Source organism: Ascaphus truei, chromosome 1, assembly GCF_040206685.1.
Source record: "Ascaphus truei isolate aAscTru1 chromosome 1, aAscTru1.hap1, whole genome shotgun sequence".
In the NCBI taxonomy this organism is placed as follows: domain Eukaryota; kingdom Metazoa; phylum Chordata; class Amphibia; order Anura; family Ascaphidae; genus Ascaphus; species Ascaphus truei.
In genome coordinates this window covers 28,908,215-28,933,377 of record NC_134483.1, presented here as the reverse complement: position 1 = coordinate 28,933,377, position 25,163 = coordinate 28,908,215, and the positions used below count along the sequence as shown (strand labels likewise).

The window sequence follows — 25,163 nt, the reverse complement described above, 5'->3', positions numbered from 1 at the left end:
GATCTCAGACGCGCTATTAGAGAGGTTTGGGGTTCCTTACAATGTATCTGACTTCAGACGTGCTATTAGAGAGGGTTGGGGTTCCTAACTATGTATCTGACCTCAGACACACTATTAGAGAGGGTTGGGGTTCCTAACTATGTATCTGACCTCAGACACGCTGAGGTTGAGGTTCCTCGGAATTTCACAAGGGTTAAGGGTTCCTTAACTTAAAAAAAAAAGGTTGGAAACCACAGATTCTAATTGAACCCAATCAGGGAAAATGTAACTTTACAGACTGCAGTGCACATGGGTTCTGTTTGCTACGGTTTACGCAAGGCCCTACACCGCCTTTACTACGAGGCCATTCCTCATCTCACGTCAGGATTGATCAATCTAAACGTTGTATTGAAATGTATATCAGCCCATTTTATTCAACAGATTCAGAGATTTGCCAATAAAGTAGTAATAAAAAGGCATAACACAAGTGTTTCTAGTATTGTGAGGTCATGTAAAACACGTGCGTACTTTCTGGAGATCATTGCATCTGCTAGCTGATGCGCCACTTGTGGTTTGGGAACTTGAACATGGTGGTTTCTGAGGTTCTTGTTAATATGAAAAACAGGAAGCTCGTATAACTGGAGTACCTAACTCGCTCTTGGTGTTAGATACCAATACGTCTCATGGCTTTTTGCTCAGAAGAAACGGAGAACAGTACCTCATGAAAATGTTTGAAATGGACACAGATGAAATGCCGAGTGAAAGAAGCGTTAAATCAGGGGCGGCCAACTCCAGTTCTGAAGGACCACCAAAAAGTCAGGTTTGAAGGATATCCCTGCTTCAGCACAGGTGTATGTCAGTCAGAATGACTGAGCCCCTGCTGGAGCCACATCCCCAATACCTGTACTGTTGGTGGCCCTTGAGGACTGGAGTTGGCCGCTCCTGAGTTAAAGCGCAGCTCCCTTTTAGCCGGGTACCATTATATTCTTGCTAGATACACAGCGGTTTGCAATAGTGTACCAGCCCAGTGGGGAAATATTACAGCTCTCTTTTCAATAAATATTAGGGAGCAGAGAATGTAAATAGATAGAAATGAGGGAAAGTGTGTTGGATTTTGACGAATGCAAGAGGCCACACGGAGACAGGATAAGTGGCTGTGGTATTATAGAAGTTAATATGTACAATGTGATAAGAGGATTTCAGGAAGTACACTTCTAGAAGGGAAGCTGACCCTCTTTACACCATCAGGTTTATCTGAGTGTTTGAAATAAAAATGTAAATGAAGTGATGGGTACATGGAGCATTCTACAGCTGCTGTGACACTCTGTATGTCAGAGTGTGTGTATTTGTGGTAGACTCACCGACACACACCAACACACTGGGAAGGGAGACAGAGAGAGAGAGGGCAGCCTGGGAGAGAGACAGAGAGAGAGAGAGCGAGCAGCCTGGGAGAGAGACAGAGAGAGAGAGAGAAAGCAGCCTGGGAGAGAGACACAGAGAGAGAGAGAGCAGCCTGGGAGAGAGAGAGAGCAGCCTGGCAGAGAGAGAGAGCGAGAGAGAGAGCAGCGAGCGAGAGAGAGAGAGAGCAGCGAGCGAGAGAGAGACAGCAGCGAGAGAGAGAGCAGCGAGAGAGCAGCGAGAGAGAGAGAGCAGCCTGGGAGAGAGGCACAGAGAGAGGGAGCAGCCTGGGAGAGAGACACAGAGAGAGAGAGCAACCTGGGAGAGAGAGAACAGCCTGGGAGAGAGACACAGAGAGAGAGCAACCTGGGAGATAGAGAGCAGCCTGGGAGAGAGAGAGAGCAGCGAGCGAGAGAGAGCAGCGAGCGAGAGAGAGCAGCGAGCGAGAGAGAGCAGCGAGAGAGAGAGAGCAGCGAGCGAGAGAGAGAGAGCAGCGAGCGAGAGAGAGCAGCGAGCGAGAGAGAGAGAGCAGCGAGCGAGAGAGAGGGAGCAGCGAGCGAGAGAGAGACAGCAGCGAGAGAGAGCAGCGAGAGAGAGAGAGTAGCCTGGGAGAGAGAGAGCAGCCTGGGAGAGAGAGAGAGCCGCCTGGGAGAGAGAGAGATCGAGAGCAGTCTGGGAGAGAGAGACAGAGACAGAGCAGCCTGGGAGAGACAGACAGAGACAGAGAGAGAGAAGCCTGGGGAAGGGAGCAAGCCTAAGGAGAGAGGGAGAGAGAGAGAGAGAGAGAGAGAGAGAGAGAGAGAGAGAGAGCCTGGGAGATAGAGACAGAGCAGCCTGGGAGATAGAGACAGAGAGAGAGAGAGAGCAGTCTAGGAGAGAGAGAGAGAGAGAGAGAAGCCTGGGAGAGAGAGACAGAGAGAGGGAAAGTGCGCAGCCAGGGAGAGAGAGACAGAGAGCAGCCTGGGAGAGAGAGACAGAGAGAAGCCTGGGAGAGAGAAACAGAGAGAGAGAGCAGCCTGGGAGAGAGAGACACAGAGCGAGAGAGAGCACCCTGGGAGAGATACAGAGACAGAGAGACAGAGAGAGTGAGAGCAGCCTGGGAGAGAGAGACAGAGAGAGAGAGCAGCCTGGGAGGACAGACAGAGATAGAGAGCAGCCTGGGAGAGAGAGACAGAGAGAGACAGAGAGAGAGAGAGAAGCCTGGGGAAGGGAGAGAGAGAGGGAGCAGCCTGGGGAAGGGAGAGAGAGGGAGGGAGGGAGAGATCGCGAGCCTGGTGAAAAGAGAGAGAGTGCGCGAGCCTGGGAAAAAAAAAGAGAGAGGGCGCGCGAGCCTGGGCAAAAGAGAGAGAGAGCAGCCTGGGGAAGGGAGAGAGAGGGAGAGAGCGCGAGTCTGGGAAAAAGAGAGAGAGAGAGATCACGAGCCTGGGGAAAAGAGAGAGAGAGAGCGTGCGAGCCTGGGGGGGGGGGAAAGAGAGAGAGAGAGCAGCCTGGGGAAGGGAGAGAGAGCAGCCTGGGGAAGGGAGAGAGAGAGAGCAGCCTGGGGAAGGGAGAGAGAGAGCGCAGCCTGGGGAAGGGAGAGAGAGAGCGCAGCCTGGGGAAGGGAGAGAGAGAGCAGCCTGGGGAAGGGAGAGAGAGAGCAGCCTGGGGAAGGGAGAGAGAGAGGGGAGTAGCCTGGGGAAGGGAGAGAGAGAGGGAGCAAGCCTGGGGAAAGGAGAGAGAGAGAGAGAGATCGTGAGCCTGGGGAAAAGAGAGAGCGTGCGAGCTTGGGAAAAAAAGAGAGAGAGAGAGCAGCCTGGGGAAGGGAGAGAGAGCAGCCTGGGGAAGGGAGAGAGAGCAGCCTGGGGAAGGAAGAGAGGGGAGTAGCCTGGGGAAGGGAGAGGGAGAGAGAGAGAGGGAGCAAGCCTGGGGAAAGGAGAGAGAGCGCGCGCGAGCCTGGGCAAAAGAGAGCGCGCGCGAGCCTGGGCAAAAGAGAGAGAGAGCGCGAGCCTGGGCAAAAGAGAGAGAGAGCGCGAGCCTGGGTAAAAGAGAGAAAGAGCGCGAGCCTGGGCAAAAGAGAGAGTGCGAGCCTGGGCAAAAGAGAGAGTGCGAGCCTGGGCAAAAGAGAGAGAGCGCGAGCCTGGGCAAAAGAGAGAGAGAGCGCGAGTCTGGGGAAGGGAGAGCATGAGCCTGGGGAAGGGAGAGAGAACGCGAGCCTGGGGAAGGGAGAGAGAGCACGGGCCTGGGGAAGGGAGAGAGAGCGCGAGCCTGGAGAAGGGAGAGAGAGCGCTAGCCTGGGGAAGGGAGAGAGAGCACGAGCCTGGGGAAGGGAGAGAGAGCGCGAGCCTGGGAAAGGGAGAGCGCGAGCCTGGGGAAGGGAGAGAGAGCGCGAGCCTGGGGAAGGGAGAGAGAGCGCGAGCCTGGGGAAGGGAGAGAGCGCGCGAGCCTGGGGAAGGGAGAGAGCGCGCGAGCCTGGGGAAGGGAGAGAGAGCGCGAGCCTGGGGAAGGGAGAGAGAGAACGAGCCTGGGGAAGGGAGAGAGAGCACGAGCCTGGGGAAGGGAGAGAGAGCATCAGCCTGGGACAGGGAGAGAGTGCGAACCTAGGAAAGAGAGAGAGTGCAAACCTGGGCAAGGGAGAGAGAGCGCAAGCCTGGGGAAGGGTGAGAGCGCGAGCCTGTGGAAGGGAGAGCATGAGTCTGTGGAAGGGAGAGCATGAGTCTGTGGAAGGGAGAGAGAGCGTGAGACTGGGGAAGGGGGAGAGAGCACGAGACTGGGGAAGGGAGAGAGAGCACGAGACTGGGGAAGGGGGAGAGAGCGCAAACCTGGGAAAGGGAGAGAGAGCGCAAGCCCGGGGAAGGGAGGGAGATTGAGGGCGAGTGCAGAAAGGGAGGATGAGAATGAGAGAAAGGAGTGTGAGAGAGAAAAAGAGAGAGGGAGGGCCTAGGTGGAGACTAGTCCTGGGCTCCGGGAAAGCTGCCGGCAGCCCATTTCAAACCCACACACAGTCACACCTCCCCCTCGTATCATTGAGAGCAGGGTGGCCAGAGTGGTGGAGCTCTCCCGCTTCCCACAGCCCTCGCGCACCTCTCTATCCTGCTCTCAGACTGACCTGTCAGTCATCGCCGCGGCACGTCACAGCGCGCCCGATCCTGCTTTGATATCCTACTAAAAAAGGAGGATCGGCTGAGCTGTTGCCTGGTCGTGGTGATGACTGACAGGTTAGTGAGCGCTGCACCGCAACACAGGCACCATTTTAGGCGCCCGGGATATTTCCAGACCTGATGCACAGCCATAGACGTACAATGCCCTCTAGTTGGGTTATATCATAACTAGTTTATACCATCAGTAATAAGGAGCATTAAGTTGTAATACAGCCTTATGTAAAAGTGAACTAGAGGTGTCTAACGTAGTAACCGGTTAGAATAATGGACAAATCCACATGATCTCAAGACGAAGAAAAAAAAAAAACCCGTGGGGAGGAAGAAATCAAGGTCGGCACAAGACAAAAACCCAATGAGATATTTCACAAAGTACAACTTTAGAGCGCCCTTTTATTTAAAAAGAAGGGTGGGGAGCAGTCCTGGTCCTCTTCTTCCATGCAATAACAAAGGAGGGGGAGGGGGAAGGTGGGATGGGCCCTTTTATTGGACCAACAAGTAGTTGATATGTTACAAGCTTTCCAATCTCTCTGGGTCCTTCTTCAGATTCTCTGAGAGATTCAAAAGCTTGTAACATATCGACTGCTTGTTGGTCCAATAAACGTTTGAGGTAAAAGAAGTCATCTCTGCAGTGAGATTGCAATGCTTTGATAAGAAGGCTAGCAGAGATGGGTTACTTTCCAATTAGTGATTGTCTTTGCGCTTTGTGCAGTGTCTAATAACAAGGCCTCTGTATTATATGTGGTCTCAAACCAAAACTGCTCTCTCTCTCTCTGTGATTAAGAAATATCTTTGCCCTAAGAATTCAGACGTGCTGTCCAGGATAACGGATTCTACTACTAAAACTACGGATTTGTCACTATGCACAATCTATTGCATTTTTGCTCACAAAAAACGGTATTGACGTGAACAATGATTTAAACAACAACTGCACATAAGTACTGTACTTGCTTAGCTTCATGAATCAGGAACGTAACTATTGGAGATCATGGGATTTTCTTAAAAGGATCTTTGTAACAAAGAGGTGTGTTGTGAATATATATTTTCAATATTCCTGTGGATTCATTCCTGAAGGTACGGTGGAAACAATTTAATCCCATTCACATAGTTCAAAGCTCTGGTAGCACCATATTAATCATGGAGAAATGCAGAGTAGGTGTAAGTTGTGATACCGTTTAGTGGACCAAAAGGAGTTTGTAACTATGAAATTATACTATACAGAGCTTTTGAAACCTCATAGGTTTCTTCGGTATACTCGAGGAAGAAACCTATGAGGTTTCAAAACCTCTAAACTATAATTTAATCTATGAAAAACTCTGTTTTGATCCCTTAAAAGGAATCACGCAAGCATTCATACAAATGGAGCTGAAGTCTTCTCCAACACCAAGACATATTGAATAGGGTCTACGTGAACCAACAAAAGTTCACTGCATTCTCCATAGTGAGTCAAATATCCTTCATAAATTAACACTGCGTCTGCATATTCATACTAGCGAGAAACAAAACAACTGCGCCAGTCATCAAATCCTGCAAATGCGAAGGGCAGAGGAAGGGAACATACAGTATATCCTTATGCTCATTATTTAATTCTCAACAAGTCCATTTAGTTATCATTTCATTTTCACTGCCGTTTTTAATTAAAAGGAGAACATTTTACAATAGCACAGGGTAATAATATCTGGGAAGAAAATGAGCACCCGAGTCGCAATCACGGAAGCAATCATTGTGTTAATTGCTCTGACTTTATTTCAAAACATTAACTGATTTAACTGCAATATCGCCTCTATTTCTAATTACAACAATACTAACATGAAATGATACTTAAAAGGACATTCGTCAAACAAAAACGTATACTGAGCAGCTAAGAGAAGTAGAATAACACTATACTTTAGCCATCACAAAGTATTCTGAATGGGGCCTCCTGAGAAGATCTGGGGCTAACTTTCTAGGAACGGTTCTATAAATCTGCTCATTTTACTACAGCATGTTGTTTTTTGCTAGACCACAATTAAGCAGAACAGCAACATGAAATCAGCGTAAGGGGAATCTTACCTGATGCTGCAGGATTAAAAGCACTTCTGTCCTTCTTGTTCATTCTAAATGACTGAATGTCCTTTTCTCTGTATGACCCAAAGCCTTCAAAGTTCCTTCTTTTACCACCACCCATGTCGCTCTCTCTCTTTTCATTCGATGAACTAATTTCAACAAATAGGTCGGACGAATCTGTCCTTGTGTTGCACTCATTGCTTCCAGCATATTTCTTCAAACAGCCATCAACAGATTCATTGCTCAAGTCAGTTTTATCTTTCGATTGTGTCCAGTGCTGGGCATCAGAAAGTGACAAAGATGAAAGTGTGTCCACCTCAAAACTGCTCTTTGAACCTCTTTGCCCAGTTTCACAATGCTGGTGCTTCTGTTTCTCTTTATGTTTACTTTTCTCATTTATGGAGGAAAGGTCTTTACCGGAAGGACTAAGCTTCTCGTTTTGTACATGACCTGAAAAGCTGGTTGACTTGCCTGAAAAAAGACCACTGAAATCATTGTGTCCCCCAAGGATGCGATCATCCTTATGCTTGTGCTTATGTTTGTGTTTCCTTTTGTGAAGCCGGCTGCTTGAAAGAGCAACTCCGCCAGCCTTTGAAGGCGCCAAAGAGGACTGCATGTCGGCTAACCCCATTCCTACAGGTGGTTGCAGATGTACTCCGTGTTTTGCTTTATGCTTGGCAGCAGTGGACATCTTCATATGAGAGCTTGCATGAAACTGTGGTGGTGGTACAGAGGGCCTCATAAACGGAGAAGTTGCTCCAAGCGTGTGAGACAGATACAAAGGAGCTGGATACTGACCATAATAACCAAGGTTCATCATAGGCATTGATGTGTAAGGCATTCCATATGGTGCATAGTAACTTCCACTGGGAATAGGGTATCCAAACCCTTGTAAAAAAGGCACCTTTGTCATGGTGTCATTGGTTTTGGCAGGTCTACCACGCTTTTTCTTAGATTTCATGTCAGAGGTCCTGCGAAGGTAGAGCAATGGGTCATACTGGATATATGGCACAGGGTAATAGTGATCAAAGTTAATCCTGAATATACTGGGATAAGGATTTTCATGGTAGAATGTATAGCTTCTATGGGAGATTCTGAAGACTTGAAACTTATTGATTAGTTCCTCAAGGTCTGCCAGAAATTGCAGATTATCCCTGTTCTGAAGACTTTTCCTCTTTCTCTTGTGCTTTGGCTTTTTAACACTTTCGTGAGCAAGAAAACCATCAACAATGAGATGTTTCTGTCGGTGACCGTGCTTGCTCTTTGTGCTGGTGTCAGACGGTGTAGCCTCTGGATTGTCCAGGGTACAGAAATCAAAAGAATACCTTCTACGTGAGTCCGAGCTTTTCTCGGCTTGATCTGAAGTGCTGTTGTTGTCTGTACCAATTCCACTGTCACTTGGTATAGTTTCCTCACTATGAGACTCACTTACTGGTGACAGTGTGACTTCTTTTAGGGAGCCTATCTCACAAAGATGGGAAGGTGAGTGAGCCATTAACCTGGGTGGAGACAACTTCCAAGAACTGCCATGTATTCCTTTCTGGGGTTTTGTTGGAAGAGCACTAATTGGCTGAAGATTTGGCATCGTTTTTAAATCAGAAAACAGTGTATCAGTGCTGACAGGACTAAGATTTCCATTAGAACCTATTAACTGTGTTGTAAGAGCATGAATAGCTGCTGGTGAAGATGCCACAAGTGACTGCAAGTTGGAAGGCACTGCTGGGTTTTCAGGCTGGCTAGAAACAGGCCATGACTGTTTAATAGCTGTTCTGCGATCGTTTTGTTGGGGAGTCTGCTCAGTTCTTGGCTTTCTCCCCCTTTTCTTGCCAATATAGATCGTTCCTCTCTTACTAACATTAATCTGTTTGCCTAATCTAGTATCTAGAGTTGTGGTCACAGTTGCTATTGCATTTGACTGTGGCTGAGATTTTGATTTCAAGGCTATGCTGCTTGAGCAAGACAAAATTTGGTTTAAAATGTTCTTTCTTTTGAGAGTTTTCATCTTATTAATGGTTTTTATTGTTTTCTTATCTAGCATTCCAAGCTTTCCAACTTTCTTATGGAATTCCAACTCACTGATTGATTTTTCTGTAGTAGGTGTAATCTGGACCAGCTCAGAAAGACTGTGTCTCCCTTTTCTCTTTTTTATACCAGGAAACTCTCGATTTATTGGGCTAATTGGACTAGTGGATGTTCCCTCATGGATTGTCTCAACAGTGAGCAAAGGTTGTTTCTTTGGTCTACCCCTTTTTTTCTTCACCGGTGTAATCACTGTAAGGCTATCTGTATTTGTGTACAGCGGGCTGGATGGCGTTATTGGGTAGGCTGAAGGAGGCTCAACCACAATTTTTTCAGACAGTGAAACTGAACTTTCATGAGGTGTATTTATTTTGGGTTTGCCACTTGTCCATCTTTTTTTAGCTGCAAGTTTTGGGTGTTGCAATACTGGTGCTTTAGATTTCGCACTTTCTGAAATGGCTTTTGAAGTTGGTGCAGTAATCGATTTGTGTAGTCGGGTTACACTGTTTATGAACGTTTTCCCCCCACTTGCATTATGTTCTGTTAACCTGGATGGCAGTTCATTACTAATAACTTTACCCTGTTTTACAAATCTATTGTCTTTTCTGTTTCCTTGGGCTTGAGAAAGCATTTGGTTGCTTATTTCATTAATTGCCGACCGTGCTGAAAGCTGGTGGTCCTCTTGTACCTTTTTATCTATAGCGGCTTTTAAAGACTGTCTCTTCTTCCTTTTATTGGCAGGTGAATCCCCAGTTGCAGATTTTATTGGAATAGTTATTCGCACATGGCTTGAGTCACTTTCACAGTTATTTACAGAAGATATATCCTGCGGTTTTGGTGCTGGTAAAAGGTCTTCTGTGAGATAACAATCCTTTTTACTTTCTTTCATATCATGACTTTTGGGATCAAGTGCTTTGTGATTATTTTTGACCCATTCAAGCTCAGTCACCTGTATGGTTTGATTTAAGTCTTTTTTACTAGACTTCCTTTTTGTATTACCAGCAGATTGCTCTGAGGGTACCATCAGCCCACTCTTTTGGTCCTCTAATGGTGAAAGCCCATTGCATTCAGGGAGATTGTTAGATGATGATACAATGCTGATATTACTTGGTGATGAAACTGCACTGCAAGGTGAAATCTCCTTAGTACTGGACACCTGACTCCAAGGGCTACCCACACTAGACTTCTTTGATTGAGATTTGAGAAATGGAAGAGCCATTTCTGCATTAGGACTCGTGGCGACATTAGCTTCTTTGTTGGATTCCGTATCCAAAAAGCAACTTTGCACCGTTGCTCCAATATCTGAGCTCGTCAGCCAGTCGAGATGGAGCTGGTTACTTTTCTGCTGGTGCTTTGGTTTTAAGGTGTCACTGGTGAGGTCTGGATGGATGCCAGAATCATAATGCAGACCAGAATGTTTTTGAAACCTTTCATGTACCTGAAAAGAGAACAAAGATATATAGAATTGATTATTTGTTCACAACCATTCCGACAAACTGAAAATTACTTTCACAAATACAGTACAATAATGCTATTTGAAAAGGTTCACTAGAAGCAGTGTGATTTTTGCATTGATGACAACTGGGCAACGGCAATGCATGCGTGATTTTGCATCATTGGGTATGCCATTAACCAATGTGCATTAAAATAGATAACATTCTAAATCAAGCTCTAAAATCACCAATCATCTGATTACAAAACACAGACACAATTAAGAAATGGTGAGTAAAAACTATATTAAAACGCTTCCACTGTACAAAGTGAGGGAATGAGGGAGAACCCAGGACTGTATCTGCATATCTCACTCAGGTCTCCCAAACTTGCTACATTCCCCCCATGATCACAACATATAGTGGTTAACCTGCTCATTTGCATGTTGCTACCCAAAATCCTTGGCTTCAGCTCAAGCACTGGATGACACGTAACAATGCAGTGAATGATGCGCGCCTTGAGCATGTGCACTTCTCTACATTAGAAACAGACCAACTGACTACCGTACAAAAGGCCAGTAACGCAGGTTGATCTACAATATTATATATATTATATATCAATGTATAATGTATGAAACAAGTTAGTACCAACAAGTACTTCTGAAAGAAAGGGGAGAGGGCCGTCGCCCTGGGTGTATAGTATAACGTTTCCGTAAAACATACGGGCACAATATCATATGAATATGGCAGCTGTAAATAACAACATGGACATGTTTATGCACCCAAATATCTTTCTGAAACCCATTTAAAAAACAGTAGGAAGCAATTGTTCTTTGGCCTATATTGCCACAATCCTATAATATTGCCACAATCCTATAATATTGCCACAATCCTATAATATTGCCACAATCCTATAATATTGCCACGAGAGAAGAATTCACTTTGAAAACATTTTGACAGTCACTTTATTTTCAGCACTGTTTTTTTTCCTTTCTCCATGAACACTCATTCATTTTCTCCATAGAGGTCACAATAGGACTGGGACTACCTTTCAATGCAAATGAGTCGCTTGCTGTATAACCTCAGGTCACAGATACTAATTGCACATGCATACGTGGCATTTGAGGCTACCAGCACTGAGATGGTTAAAAAAAAGTGCCCCAAAGTATTTCATAATATATGCATAGATAAATAATACAAGCTCCGTTCAATAGTCTCTACAAATAAAGGTCGTCGGCAGTTAGTATTTTTAGTGCCGTGAGTCAGAATAATCATGTGATCATCAGCAGGACTTTTTTTTCCACCTGATGGAACGGGTACACTTTGTGCCAAATGTGTGCAGAACAAGTGATAAATCATCTGTAATGAATGCAAAGAATATTTCATTCCAAATGTATCTATGAAGCTCAGCCTCTGACCCTTTGTTCCCTCTGCTTAACAGTGAATTTATTCGATGTCAGAATCAACTTTTTCAGTAAAATGATTCTTTGTCATCGTGTTTAATGCTCCTCTAATGCAGATTAGAAAGATGAAAAATCTCAGCAGGGGAAAAAAAGGCAAACTGTGAATTGCACACATTATATGCCCGCCCAAGACACACAGACTTGTTCAACCCGACCTCTGTTTACAGATATATAATCACTGCTGAAAAGTAAATCACTGCTACAGTATTTAATTAAGGAGAAAAAAAAAAAATGTCACCATAGTTTTAACCTATTAAATAGTATTGACATTCTTTCAAAGGCTTTCAAAATCTCACAGATGTCTTCTTCATATGCCATGTTCTGTATAGTACATATTAAAAACCATTCACTAAAAAGGCATCACCAACTTCTTCAGGATCAGTATGGCTACTAGGACTTTGTCTTAGGTTCACTACAGGTTGATAAATGAAGAAAACAAAAAGGGCATTATCCATAATTAAGGTCAATTTTTGTTATCGTCCAAGTCACTAAAGCCAGATCACAAGCTTTAATGCAGCAATAAGGGGCATTTTACTGCGGTGATAGATCAGCGTTCTTTTTAATGCCCGAAACCCATGCCTTGCTGGCCAATTGGGCTACTCAAGCATAATATTCCCATTATTTCACAGATGTTATGCTTTTGTGATTTATTGGTGGAGTGTTTATGTGGGACCATGGCGTGCGTGTAAAGGGCTAAAGCGGCAGTCCCATAAAATCACTCTCATATACAGCTACCCCAAGCAAGAATGGCAAATGCACCAGTGCCAGCCTTCAGTCAGATGAGTCGTATGAAAGAAGAACGTCTACGAGTGCCTTTTGCATCTGCATTTAGGTCTGTCCTGTAGCCAGCAACATTTACAATATACTGCACTATAGAGTCCTGCCCGCTCTGCGCTTCCATTTTCTTTAAGTTTTATTTGTACTAGAACGCAAACGGGGCGGCTCTTCTGAGAAAGCAGCACGGGGGAGGGCTTGAGAAAAAAGCACTGCTGGACTATACCTTCAGGGCTGTGATTCTATGTTTGCCCATTTCTAAATATTCACCAGCATTTTTATATATCATTGTAACCCACTCTGCACTATCCTCAGCGTAGTTACATAGTTACATACAGCAGTTACATAGTAGATGAGGTTGAAAAAAGACTTCCGTCCATCAAGTTCAACCTATGCTAAATTTAGACAACAGATATTTTATCATATATCTATACTTATTGATCCAGAGGAAGGCAAACAAAATCCCCCAGAGTCACATCATCCAATGATATCTCAAAAGGGGAAAAATAAAATCCTTCCTGACTCCAAGAATTCGCAACCAGATTACTCCCTGGATCAACATCCTTCCCATGTATACTTATTTGGTATATCCCTGTATACCTTTACCATCTAAAAAGTGTCCTTCTCATGTAAAGATTTTATAACCCATTGTCTTTTTCTGTTTTTATAGTTTTACCATAGCATGTACAATATATAATATATATATATATATATATATATATATATATATATATATATATTTACATACATAAATATAAATAAACAGGACAGGCACTCCTATTCTGAAAAAAAAGTGAAATGTTGTGACAACGTTTCGGTCAAGAGAAAGCACCTTTTTGGACGGTATGCACCCTCCGTTTACCTTTATTTCTTATTCTGTTTTGTGTGTGCCCTGTTATTGATATATATATACTGTACTGTATATACTGTGGGCTCTCCATTCATTTTTATTCACACTGATACACATACACACTCTTTCATCACTTGCTTTCAGGAACCTTTTGACACCTCCAGCCATAAAACACATCCACACCGGGGGAAGGACCAGCACAGATAACATTCCAATAGACACTGTTTATAGTATAGCTTTTGCTTGCTTCATTCATTGTAACATCGCCGGAAGAAGAGATCAGTGTATCTCGAAAGCTCGCACAAATAAAAGCATTTCGTTAGCCACAGAACGGTATCATCTATTTATTTATTTTTTATTGAAGCTCGGCTAACACGGTACTGATACCTCTACATGTATGTATATATATATATATATATATATATATATATATATATATATATATATATATATATATAAATCCAGACTGGTCCAGACTGCATCTCTGCCCCCTGTCACATAAGTCCTTAGTAGCTACAGGCTGTGGCAGGCTATCCTAGGGGCATTGACAGCTCCCCCCCCCCTCTCATGCTGACTCTCTGAGTGGCGGTGACACAGGGTCTGTGAAGAGCCAATAATGGTGCAGACCTTGTGCCCTCCCCTTCTGGTGTCTGAGAGGAAGTGCTTAATTATAGAGAGTTCTCTTCCACCCCTCCTAGGGAGAGGTGTGTGCGGTTTCCTCTCAGCTGGGGGTGAGACATGCCAGTCAGTCCCTCCTGGGCTGACTGTGAGAGAGAGATCAGAACTGGGAACATGGCCTCAATATTATCAGACGGCCAAGCACCATCAAGAGGCCTGGTACCCATCTCAATCTATCCTTCATCCGCTGTATGGCAATCACAGTGCTGCTAAATAAAGCATCCCTTTTTATATACCACTGCCTGAGTCTTCAGCGTATTTGGTAGGGGTATGGAAGAAATCTGCCCTGGTGGGGATTGTCTCTGGGAATCCTGGAGCCCGCTAGAGCTGGAGGCGCTGACACCCTGAGTGGAACCTAAAGATCGCCAAAAGTATATATGTATGTAGTAGCTAGATCTATGTCCTAGTTAATTTTCTTGCACTCACATTGTGTCAGATATAGGGGTCTAGCTCTTTTTTTTTTTTTTTTTTTTTTTTTTTTTTTTTTTTATATATTTTAAGTGTGTTGTTGTCTGAATTAATAAATTGTTATACTTTTGGGTATACCCGAGTGTTCTCTTTTGAGACTTCTTGCTGCTTTTTGTTTTTGTTACATTTATCTAGCACCGACCTAAATTTTTATTTTATTTATACTTAGGTCTTATAGATACCCTATCATCATTAGGTGTGGATGCGGCCTCTGTTTGTGTGCATACATACACACACACACACACACACACACACACACACACACACACACACACACACACACACACACACACACACACACACACACACACACACACACACACACGTCCCCACCATCTGTACACTGGTCCTCGAAGGCAAGTCCCTCAAGTTATCCAAGACACTGAATGAAAACCATTGTGGTCATTATGTGGAATATTTTGGAATGTGTTGTGCCATATATAACAGATTGAAAGAGTTTGTATGGGGGTAATGTATTCTATCATCACAGAACACAGAACATTTGTTTTATGCTAATGGTGTACAAAAAGGGACTGAATCAATATTATCTGTAAAAATTGCACGTGAGAATAGAAAATAAGCCATTACAGTGTTCAATACTTAGTAAGCCAACTATGTAATTACGTCCTTTCAGTTGAACAAATTACACGGATTGCTAATGCACAATAGACTATGCCATCCAGGTGCATATTGTATACAATGTTTTACTAATGCTGTAGAAGTGACAGAATTTCAGCTAAAGTCACACTTCTCAAAAGGAACACACACTGTACACAAAGCTGAACAAGACATTCTTGGCCCGCAGCAAAAACGTACAACCTACCTTCCCACACTAAGTAAAATAAATCAAGAACCTGGCTCCCAAATCAAAGATAATACTACACCGCCCCCTCTTTAAATTATTTGCAGATCCATCTGTGTTAATGGTTCCTCGAGTGTAATTCCCTGTTAGGAGTCTTTATCTGGAGAGATAAGCAGCTGGTTCCCAAATCACTAATTGCTGTCTGCTGTGATTTTAAAACATCTGCACCATTGTGCTCGTCATTTTCATATTCTAATCATCCTAAAGCTGGAGAAATGGGCCCTCATTGATTGTTTCGGTGGGTTCATTACTACACACTCTCCTTGTAGAGACAATTTAAAGGCAGTCAGAACCTCAATCATCAAGTTTGTTTAAAAATATATATAAATAAATAATCATAATACCGGTAGGGGAGGAAGGGACAGGCACATACAAAAATATCACCAGACGCTACCCTGGGGATAGGTCATCTGTCATTATACCCCATTAGAAAGGAACAAGGAGGTTTTTTTTTTTCTTCATAAACGATTGGTTCACCTTTTCATCATTATTATTATTTCAATGACAAGCGCTGCAGCAACCTTGCTCTTTTTTTCGTATACAACCGTGTGGCCAGAAACCTGAGAAATGCTTTTTTGTTTTTTCCATCCGCAAAGACAAAAAGACTCATTAGGCAAAAAAAAAATAGTCTTTGTGTTCTTATTATGAAATTATTTCATGCACGAAGCAAACGTGACTGTTCCCAGCAGCCTCTTTCTGAGGCCTCCCTGGATTGTCACAGGTCAAATTTCTATCCCAGATTCTGTTATGGGGATTTACATACTGTTATAGGTCAAAAAAAGCTGTTACCCGACACCCTTTTTCCCTTAGACCAGGAGTGGCCAACTCCGGTCCTAAGGTAATTTAACCGTGTGACTGAGCCACCTGTGCTGAAGCAGGGATATCCTGAGAACCTAACCTGTTGGTGGCCCTTGAGGGCTGGAGGTGGCCACCCTGCCATAGCCGATTAGGGTGATATGAACTATGGCATGCGTAACGTTAATACAGAGTGGAACCAAATCAGTCAAGTTGATGTGTTCTATTTGTACGAGCCGGTCACTGCACTGGTAAAGTACAGGTTGTGGATCACCCGCAGTCATCTCTCCACAGAGCAGGTTCTGGTGCCTGTAACCTGCGCAGTTGAACAGGTTATAGAGCATTTAAAGAAAACAAAGCAGAAGGAGAGAGACGGGTGGGATATAAAGTCCTGGGAGAGAAGATGGGCGGGTGTTCAGATAGAAGTGTGTAAACATGTTCTGCATAGTGTAAATAAGATGTAAAATGGCATATTTTAAATTTGTTTGTTGCTTTTGTATTGATAATGTTTATAAAAATTATTTTATTTTTTTTACAATAAAAAAAAGACCCTATCTTCAGCGAGCATAAGGCTGAAGCATGCAGATTGACAGCTGAAATGACTGTTTGTTTTGTGGTTTGCTAGGGTTGATATCACTTCAAAGCCTTTCAGGCCTTATCTGAACTGCTCACAGTTCATAACAATTTATACAAGATAAACCCACATAACAGTATTTGTCTACTTTCCGATGACAGGCTTCAATCTGAAATCAATGTGAAATTATTGAATGGTATTCTTTACATTTTGAATTAACACTATTGGTTCAACAGTGCAACTCATATCTGTATTAGTTAAAGCAGCCATCTCTCCCTTGCTGTAACACCCCTCCCTCCCCCCCATCTTTTCTATTTTATAGGATGGGAATGAGGGGGTCTGGAGTCTCGGTCCCCGTGAGACATAGTGCACACGACAGCGAGCTCGGCACTATCAAAATCATGTAAGTGCACCAGTCCGGCCATGCAGCGCGCTATGCGACGCGGCTAGCAGGATTTTGACCAGACAAAAAAAACAATTTGATTTTTCGCGCACCGGCCGCGTCACGTGAGCGTTTCCACCAATGAGGGCGAACCAGCCTGGTGATGACACGGCCATGCTTGCCCGTCGTGGTAGTGAACAGAGTTCACAGATCGCTGAGGTGTGCGTGCATACTAGCGCTGAGGTTTCTTTGTTTGGCTCACTATTTCACTTAAGTTGATTTTTTGCTGTGTTTTAAGCGACAGGCACAATAAAGCCTTGTTATAATTTCACCTTACAACAGTCTTCATTGTGTACCTCTGCACATGTCCTCCTACAGCGCCCATGCGGGGTACTGCAGCCAGATTCAGTGTTACTTGTCCTTTAAGGGAATGGCGCAGACTGCCACATCGGCGCTCTCTTTGAAGCCCGACCTGCATTATAAACCAGGTCTCAGATTTCAAAAGCAGTTTTACTGCGGTAAGTTGTTTGTCAAAAAACATTTGACATTCTCTTTTCTGCAGCATCTAGAAGAGTGCTAGATAAATATCGCACTAGCAGTTCATGGACCAAAGCAGGTTTACAGATTTAGGCGGTTATACACTGCACAGGTTTCTCAGTCACGAGGGAAAACCTCCAAAAATAGAACTTCTGAATTGAAAAACGTTAACTTTTCCGCCCAGATTTAATATTATGTGAAGGCATCTATGCCTTGATGAGGAATATTTTAATTCCGATTTGTTGGAATGGACCTGATCTCTTGACCACAACAGGGAAGAAAGCTCCATGGTATATATGATAGGTAGCTATTGTGCTATGAAGTCACAGAATAAGGGTGTTACAGAGCTGTATATAGATATCTCTTAACAAGCAGTACTATTCTAGATTGAAAAAAATACATTTAACAACTACCGCCTACATTTTTATATCTGTAGCATGATGAGCTACACACATACACACACACACTCACTCACTTACTCTGTCCCCTGGCAGGTTCCTCTCCAGTGTGCGCTTGACATGTGACTGTTATGGCCATGAGAGCAGCTGTGGAAGAGGAGGGACTATGGGAGAAAGGAGCCTTGGCAATGGGGGTAGCCATGTTGAGTCAGATCTGCGAGGACCTTAAGGCCTACAGTTTCGGTCTAGGGTTGCAGAGTGCACGCTGCAGCAGAAGCACTACATCACCAGACGTGGACGAGAGTCCAAGCGCCGTCGGAAGGGACCTTCAATAGTTATAAAGCACAGTGGTACCGAAGCACCTTTTTTGAAGCTCAGGCCTGCAACAGTTAGTACACAACGAGCTCCCGTGGTGTGACGGCACCATCACAAGCCAACAAACCAGGATTGGGGTGGCTAATACACCACTGACACTGATTCACACCCGCACAGCATTATTGGGGGTTGTGTTGTATTAGTGTACTGTGTAGTAGTGAGCCAGTGCAGAGGATCACAGGTTACCCAAATTAGTAAGGTAGAAGTAAACTCACTGTATCACCCATACATTGTATGTATTCTTCATACCCTCTTACCGTAGGTCACAAGTGGCCCAGTAAGTTAGTAATAGGGACTCAGGCCCTAGCCTCAGCAATAGTCATAAGTCTGAGAGCCAAAAGTAGAGGACTTACATATATTTAACCATTCTTCATTCCAAAAATATGGGCCACTAAAATGAAGAAAATATGTGTAATATTTTATGTTTTATATATTGAAAGGATTTTTTTTTTTTTTTTCTGCATGACAGATTCAATAATAACGCTAATTCTGATCATCTCACTTGGGAGACAGAACCTAAAGCAGTGGGGACTAGCAGAGGATTCTGGGACAGGAAACGGTAACCTTGACGTCTGCCATATTCGGTGACAATTCTCATCATTTTAACTGCTTCTAAATCTGTAGATTTTGACATTGTATTAGGAAAGAGTTGGAGTAGTTCATACATACAGTATATGTTTGTCACAATTGATTTTTGCTGACTTATGTTTGGACTTTATAATCACCAAAAAGCAATCGTGACCAACAAATACTATCAACACGAAATACCCCAACTCTTTCCTTATGAAATGTAACAATCTACAAATTTAATATAAAACTCCAACTCACATGTTTAAATGACCCGGATAGTATTTTTGTTCGACATATCAGGTATTAATAGTCCGGTGCTTTCTAATTCGAAACTATTCATCTGGAAAAACCTGACAAAAAATGGACACGAGAAGCTGCTTAAAATTGGTACTTGAATGCGGCTTTGTGGTTTAGAAGGATTTGCATACGCCGTGTGGCTGTATCAATAAAAAGGAAAGAATTCAAACATGGAAATTTGAGCTGCAAATAGAGTTACTTTGCAAATGAGACCTATTCATAATTTAAGGCTAGTGCATTCTTATACTTCCACAGGTAACCATACGGTAAGGTTGTATACTTCCATCGAATATTTCAGATTGACTTGTTGGCATTTTTTGTTGTCGAAGAATATGGATAATGAACAGGTTATGAACATTTATTTGCATGTACTGTACATACCAAGAACATGTTTTTCTCACGGCATGCCAAGGAGGAGGGGAGAGGAGAAGCAGCACGTGGACCGGGGGAGAGGGGAGCCTAGCCCCTGCGGTCAGGTGCCCGCTCCTCTGCCGCTGTGTTGGGCTTGAAGTCATGACTTCATGGGAACGTGGCGTCGTTTGACGCCGCACGGAAATTTTCAAGGGACATGCAGGGGAGACACTGAAGATGCCGGGAGACGCCGAACCACTCGACAGCGGGCAAAATGCCTCGCCCCCGGCGTGTAGGCAAGGGCATTTGTCGAGCCATATTATATTATATATATATATATTTGACAAGTGGAAAATAATCAGAGATAAATCATCAGATCACTAGGCTGTTGGTTTCCAGTCTTTTCACGTTTCCTAAAAAAATATTGAATTAGGATGAAAAAAACCACTTCTTAGTCAAAATTATTTTGTTTGATGCAATAAGAAACAAGTATTTTGCATCTAAATATATTCCGCTAAACTGGTGCTATAATCGAATAGTCGATTCCATTATGCTCTTAACATGATGACAAGAACCCTTCACAGCTCAAGAGACAGAACACTATTTAGTAAATTAGAAGTATACTATAAAGAAGAATTCATTATATTGGACTATTTTACGGCAGCAGTCTGATCAATATACTGTAGCCATGTATGCTCTTTAAAGAACAGGGTGCAAATATCTTATAATTTAAAACATTTTTTTGCCACCAAGCCAATTATTCTCCGAAAATAAAACACACAAACCAGCTTTTGTCAGCTGCAAAGATAAGGTTTCTAGAGACTGTGTGGCCTAATTTTTCTGCTTCTTCCGCATCTACAGGGGAGCGCAATCTTTTCCCCCTGCCGCTGTCCTGCTCTCCGCGACCCCCTCCCTCCTCCTTACATTGGTTCCCGGCGTCCGGGTCTCATGCCGGCACGTTGCCATAGCAACGCAACGTCACATGACCCCGCGGCGACATTTCAAGTGTCTCCAGATGCCCGCTGAACCACGGCAAGTAAGGTTTACTTAATTTAAGTGCCTTCTGGAAGCGCGCGGGGCCTCTGTAAACCCCGCGCCCCCCAGTTTGCGCACCACTGTACTAGGACAGCGATGCTCAACTCCAGCCCTCAACACCGCTCCCAACAGGTCAGGTTCTTCAACTGAGCCACCTGTGCTGAAGCTGGAATATTCTTAAAACCTGAGCTGTTGAGGGGTCTTGGAGGACTGAACTGAGAACCCCTGTACATGAAAATATCATTGGACTTCTTTTGCTCAGAGCTCTGGGTTTGGTAAGAGGGCCGTGCCAGCGTCAGAGCGCCATTATACAATGACAGAACAGGGACAAAAATACGTCACAAGAAATCAACTGTAAAACTCGCAAAGTCATTATCACCGGTGCACGCCCTTAATATAGTGTGGCCACAAGGTTTAGACAGGAGAAGAAGAAACAGAATAAGAGCTGAACACAAAAACACTCTAAAAGGCATAAAAGTTCCCAAAAAAATCACAGCATTTTATTTTGCTAGGGAGCCTCCAATCACTTTACAATGTTTCATCATAATAATAATAATAACAATAACAACAACGCAGCACATAAGGATGCTACAGACACAGTCCCTGCCCAGATGAGCTTACAATCTATGTTTTTGGTGCCAGTAATGTGATTGCATGCTCTCTAGCAAAATAACATGCAATGATTTTCTTTCACCAAATTGGGAGCGTTTCCCCCTTCTCCCTGTAATGATTTCAGGATCTAATAATTGTGTTTTTTTGAGTGCTGCCCTTATTCTTTCTTCTCTTCTCTCTAAAAACAGGATGGGACACCATTTATACCCAGGGGTATTTTGTCACAATGGTCTTGGTGATCGTTAACCCCATCACTGCTGCAAGAACAGCAAACTATTGCAGAGCACTTTGTTAGTCCTGTAGCATCCTTGCCCCAGCAACAAAGGGTTAAACAGCAATGGGAAGCATAGATACATAGCCTATTGCATGCAAAATCCCAGCCATGCCACCTGGCACACTTTAACATCTGGCTGTAACTTATGATAAACTTAATTACTTTATAGATCTTGAATAACTGAACCTACAGTATACAGTCCTAAAAATAAGACCAGAGTAAATATATACCGAATATTTCCCGAATTGTAGGTGCTAGAATAAAAACATATGCAGACTTTAATAGGAAATAGTGACTATTTACTGTAATGGAAGTAATGTCTGTAGTAGCTATACTGCGTATTTCTAAATAACGCGAAACAGCCAACGCAGCTAAGCCAATACCTGGGTAGTGGCTTGCGTCTTTGCTTATTTATCTGTGTACAGTGGCGTCCAAAGCGTGATGTAAAGCGGCACCAACAAAGAAAAAGCTGGAGCTCCAGAAATATTATCTGGCTCATTAACAAGCAAACAGCAGGAACGCAGTTTAAATACTTGTATCCAGCATTCTCAGAACTACCCAACTGGCAGCACGTTACCCCCTCCTGCGCACGGAAATGTGTTCCAAAAGGGCACGCACGTTTCCAATGTGTGCAAAAAAAAGAACACAACCTATACATTTGCCATTCACAAGTGTTTTATTTAGCAAAAAATATATAATTTACAAGCACGTTTTGTTATAGGCAGCTAGGAAACCCCCATCTTGCACAAGGTTACATGAATAGAGACATTGTTAAAGCAGCTTTGCTTATACATGTTTACTGTATTTAGTTGCCTTTACAATATAACCACTTTGTTTTGACAACTGTACAAAGCCAGCAATTAAAGATTGTGTGTTTAAATGAAAAAATAAGGGAGGCAGTCACGCTGGGGTAATATCGGAGAAGTGTGCAGATCTGGAAAAACAACACACAGTAGCCTTGCCCCATGTTAAATGAAGATTGCTGCTGAGTGAACTTGATCTTTTCAAATTCATCTGTGTGTGTAACTTCACTAGAAATCAATGGTGGGACCATTTTCTTCTTGGAAAGTGGACTGAATATACAATAGTTGTGCAAACGACGTGACAGGTTTGAAATAGGACATATGCCCACATAGCACCATAACAATCAAAGCAAGTTTAACGCTACAGTTACTAGTAAATCAGAAAGTACTCCAATTTAACCTAGTTTTGGAGGAGCTTTGAAGTTAATAAAACAGTTTAAAAAGTGTATTTAAAACAAGTAGGGGTATATATCACACCCCTTTCCTCCTCCTCGGGGAGATATGCGTGTTATGGTGCTACCTGTTTGGCTTACAGCGGCCCTAAGCCTCCGCGTTTGGGGAGCATGGGGTGGCTGGTGCAGCGCCGCCACCCGTGAGGATCCCTGCATTGATGGGATAGCCCCTCATGGGACTGGTATACCTATATGGTATACCGCCAATAACCACAAGAAGTATGTACAGCCGATTTACTCTGGTCCCATAGTCTCCTGATAAAACAACATACACAATATAGATTATGACCATACAGTAACAGTATTCCCAAAAGTACGGAGGGTGCCCTGGGCACCTAGAACCCTTTGTCTACAGAACAGTCCCACCCAAATATAAGTGAGGGCAGCGCTACCCTGCCGTGAAGTGTTGGTGCATGTGGTGGTACCTTCCTGGCTACTCAACTACACCAGGGGATTTGTAGACAGGCTGCAAGTGTGGTTCCACAATGCGGGACATACGACACAATCATCTTCTCGTTTTACGTCCGGTAGTACCACGGGATTGATTCCACCAAGCCTGGGGAATCCTCCGCTACGGTTCCGTCTGCTCTGCTGGATCGTTCGTATACTAAGGGGCACATCCCTCACTATAGGCCGGCTCTACAATACATCCACTACTGTGTAGGGGAAACTACCTGGGGCCTACGGGGAACGGGTCTAGCCTAGTCCAGAACTAACCACACCATCTCCGGTCCGCTGAGAAAATCCTGAACGCCAAGAACGCCTCTTCCTGCAGCGCCAACCTCAAGATGGCGCTGTCTTATACACAGGCCATATGTATGTGGCTGCACCAACCACAGCATGGCCGTCACAGCTCACTAAACCCTCCCAAATGATGGAACCACTGTCAGGGAGGGTACCCTGCTACATATACATACATATACAGTTGTGTGAAAAAGAAAGTACACCCTCTTTGAATTCTATGGTTTTACATATCAGGACATAATCATCTGTTCCTTAGCAGGTCTTAAAATTAGGTAAATGCAACCTCAGATGAACAACAACGCATTACATATTACACTGTGTCATGATTTATTTAACAAAAATAAAGCCAAAATTATTTCTCATTTAATGAACGTGAACCAGTGTATCTGGGACTTGTGGACATAATACACTGACATCAATTTAGTTCACATTAGTTGATAATCTACATAGTGTTTCTTATATAGTGTTAATCCACATAACAGAACTGGAATTGTGCAAATTTTCATGGGTATTGAGCGAGCAATACATAAAATAAGATGAAAAACGAAAGTAGTCTCTTTTTTCGTGATCATGGTGTGTGTGTGTGTGTGTGTGTGTGTGTGTGTGTGTGTGTGTGTGTGTGTGTGTGTGTGTTTATACACATATGCACAGTAAAGAAAAAGAACTATGTATATACATATATATATAGCCAATAAAGAATATCACTTGTGAGCACATTCACATGTCTTAGGCAGGTCTGCAACCCTGCCTTTCAACCATTATCACCTTGCATACAGTGCTCCCACAGTAGCAAGGGATTCTGGGAAATGACATGCAAATGAGCACACGTGTCACCTTTTGCATGGAATATCCATTCATATGGAGCCCATTTAAGCTGATGTATCACCGTTCACACAGCTTTTAAACACAGCACGGGACTAGCAAAGCAAGTTCAAACCACTCACAGACATATGTGCTCACAAGTGATATTCTTTATTGGCTATATGCTAACAGTGGAGGTTTTTTGTTGCCTTTTTCACCCACCATAACTTAAAATGTGATATGTTAAACCTACCCAGCCTAGAAATATTTCAAAGCAGGTATTACCAACCTCACACTGATGATACCCATCAAGTTTGAAACATGTCATTGAGTGGTTTCTACTTGCTTTGCTAGTCCCATGCTGTGCTTAAAAGTTGTGTGAACGGCGATGCATCAGCTTAAATGGACTCCATGTGAATGGATATTCCAGGCAAAAGGGGACACGTGCTCATTTGTATGTCATTTCCCAGAATCCCTTGCTGCAGTGGGAGCACTGTATGCTAGGTGATAATGGTTGAAAGGCAGGGTTGCAGACCTGTCTAAGACATGTGAATGTGCTCACAAGTGATATTCTTTATTGGCTATATGCTAACGGTGGAGGTTGTTTGTTGCCTTTTTCACCCACCATAACTTAAAATGGGATATGATATCTGTGAGAATCCCTATAGATTCAACATACTGTAACGGCACAGCACAAGAGATAATCACATAAAAGTGGTTTATTAGGTCCAAAATGCACACATATGTCCGACTTTTCGGTACTCAGGGGGACCTTCTTCCCACTAGGGTGTGTATGTATGTATATACACACACACACATACATACATACATACACACACACACACACATATATGCACAGGAAAGAAAAAGCCTGCACTCATGGTTACTGTCCCACCCACAATCACTCCTATCAACCATTGTGACCAGGCACTGCCATCTACAGCACTTATCCCCTCACCTCCTGTCTCATACCACTTAGATTGTAAGCTCTTCAGGGCAGGGATTTGCTTTCCTATTGTCTGATTTTGCTGCGATTATTGCATTATTATAATTCCCTGTATA

At 43.5% G+C, this 25,163-nt stretch overlaps 1 protein-coding gene across 3 annotated transcripts in view; it reads right to left on the bottom strand.

The window, feature by feature from the left end:
- Window positions 1–25,163, bottom strand: part of SETBP1 (SET binding protein 1) — a 232,179-nt gene that overhangs the window by 53,972 nt on the left and 153,044 nt on the right. For all 3 annotated transcript variants that reach the window (XM_075585307.1, XM_075585318.1, XM_075585328.1), the window contains one exon: window positions 6,564–10,014. In XM_075585307.1, coding sequence (XP_075441422.1) covers window positions 6,564–10,014 — 3,451 coding nt within the window. The remainder of the gene's footprint in view (window positions 1–6,563; window positions 10,015–25,163) is intronic.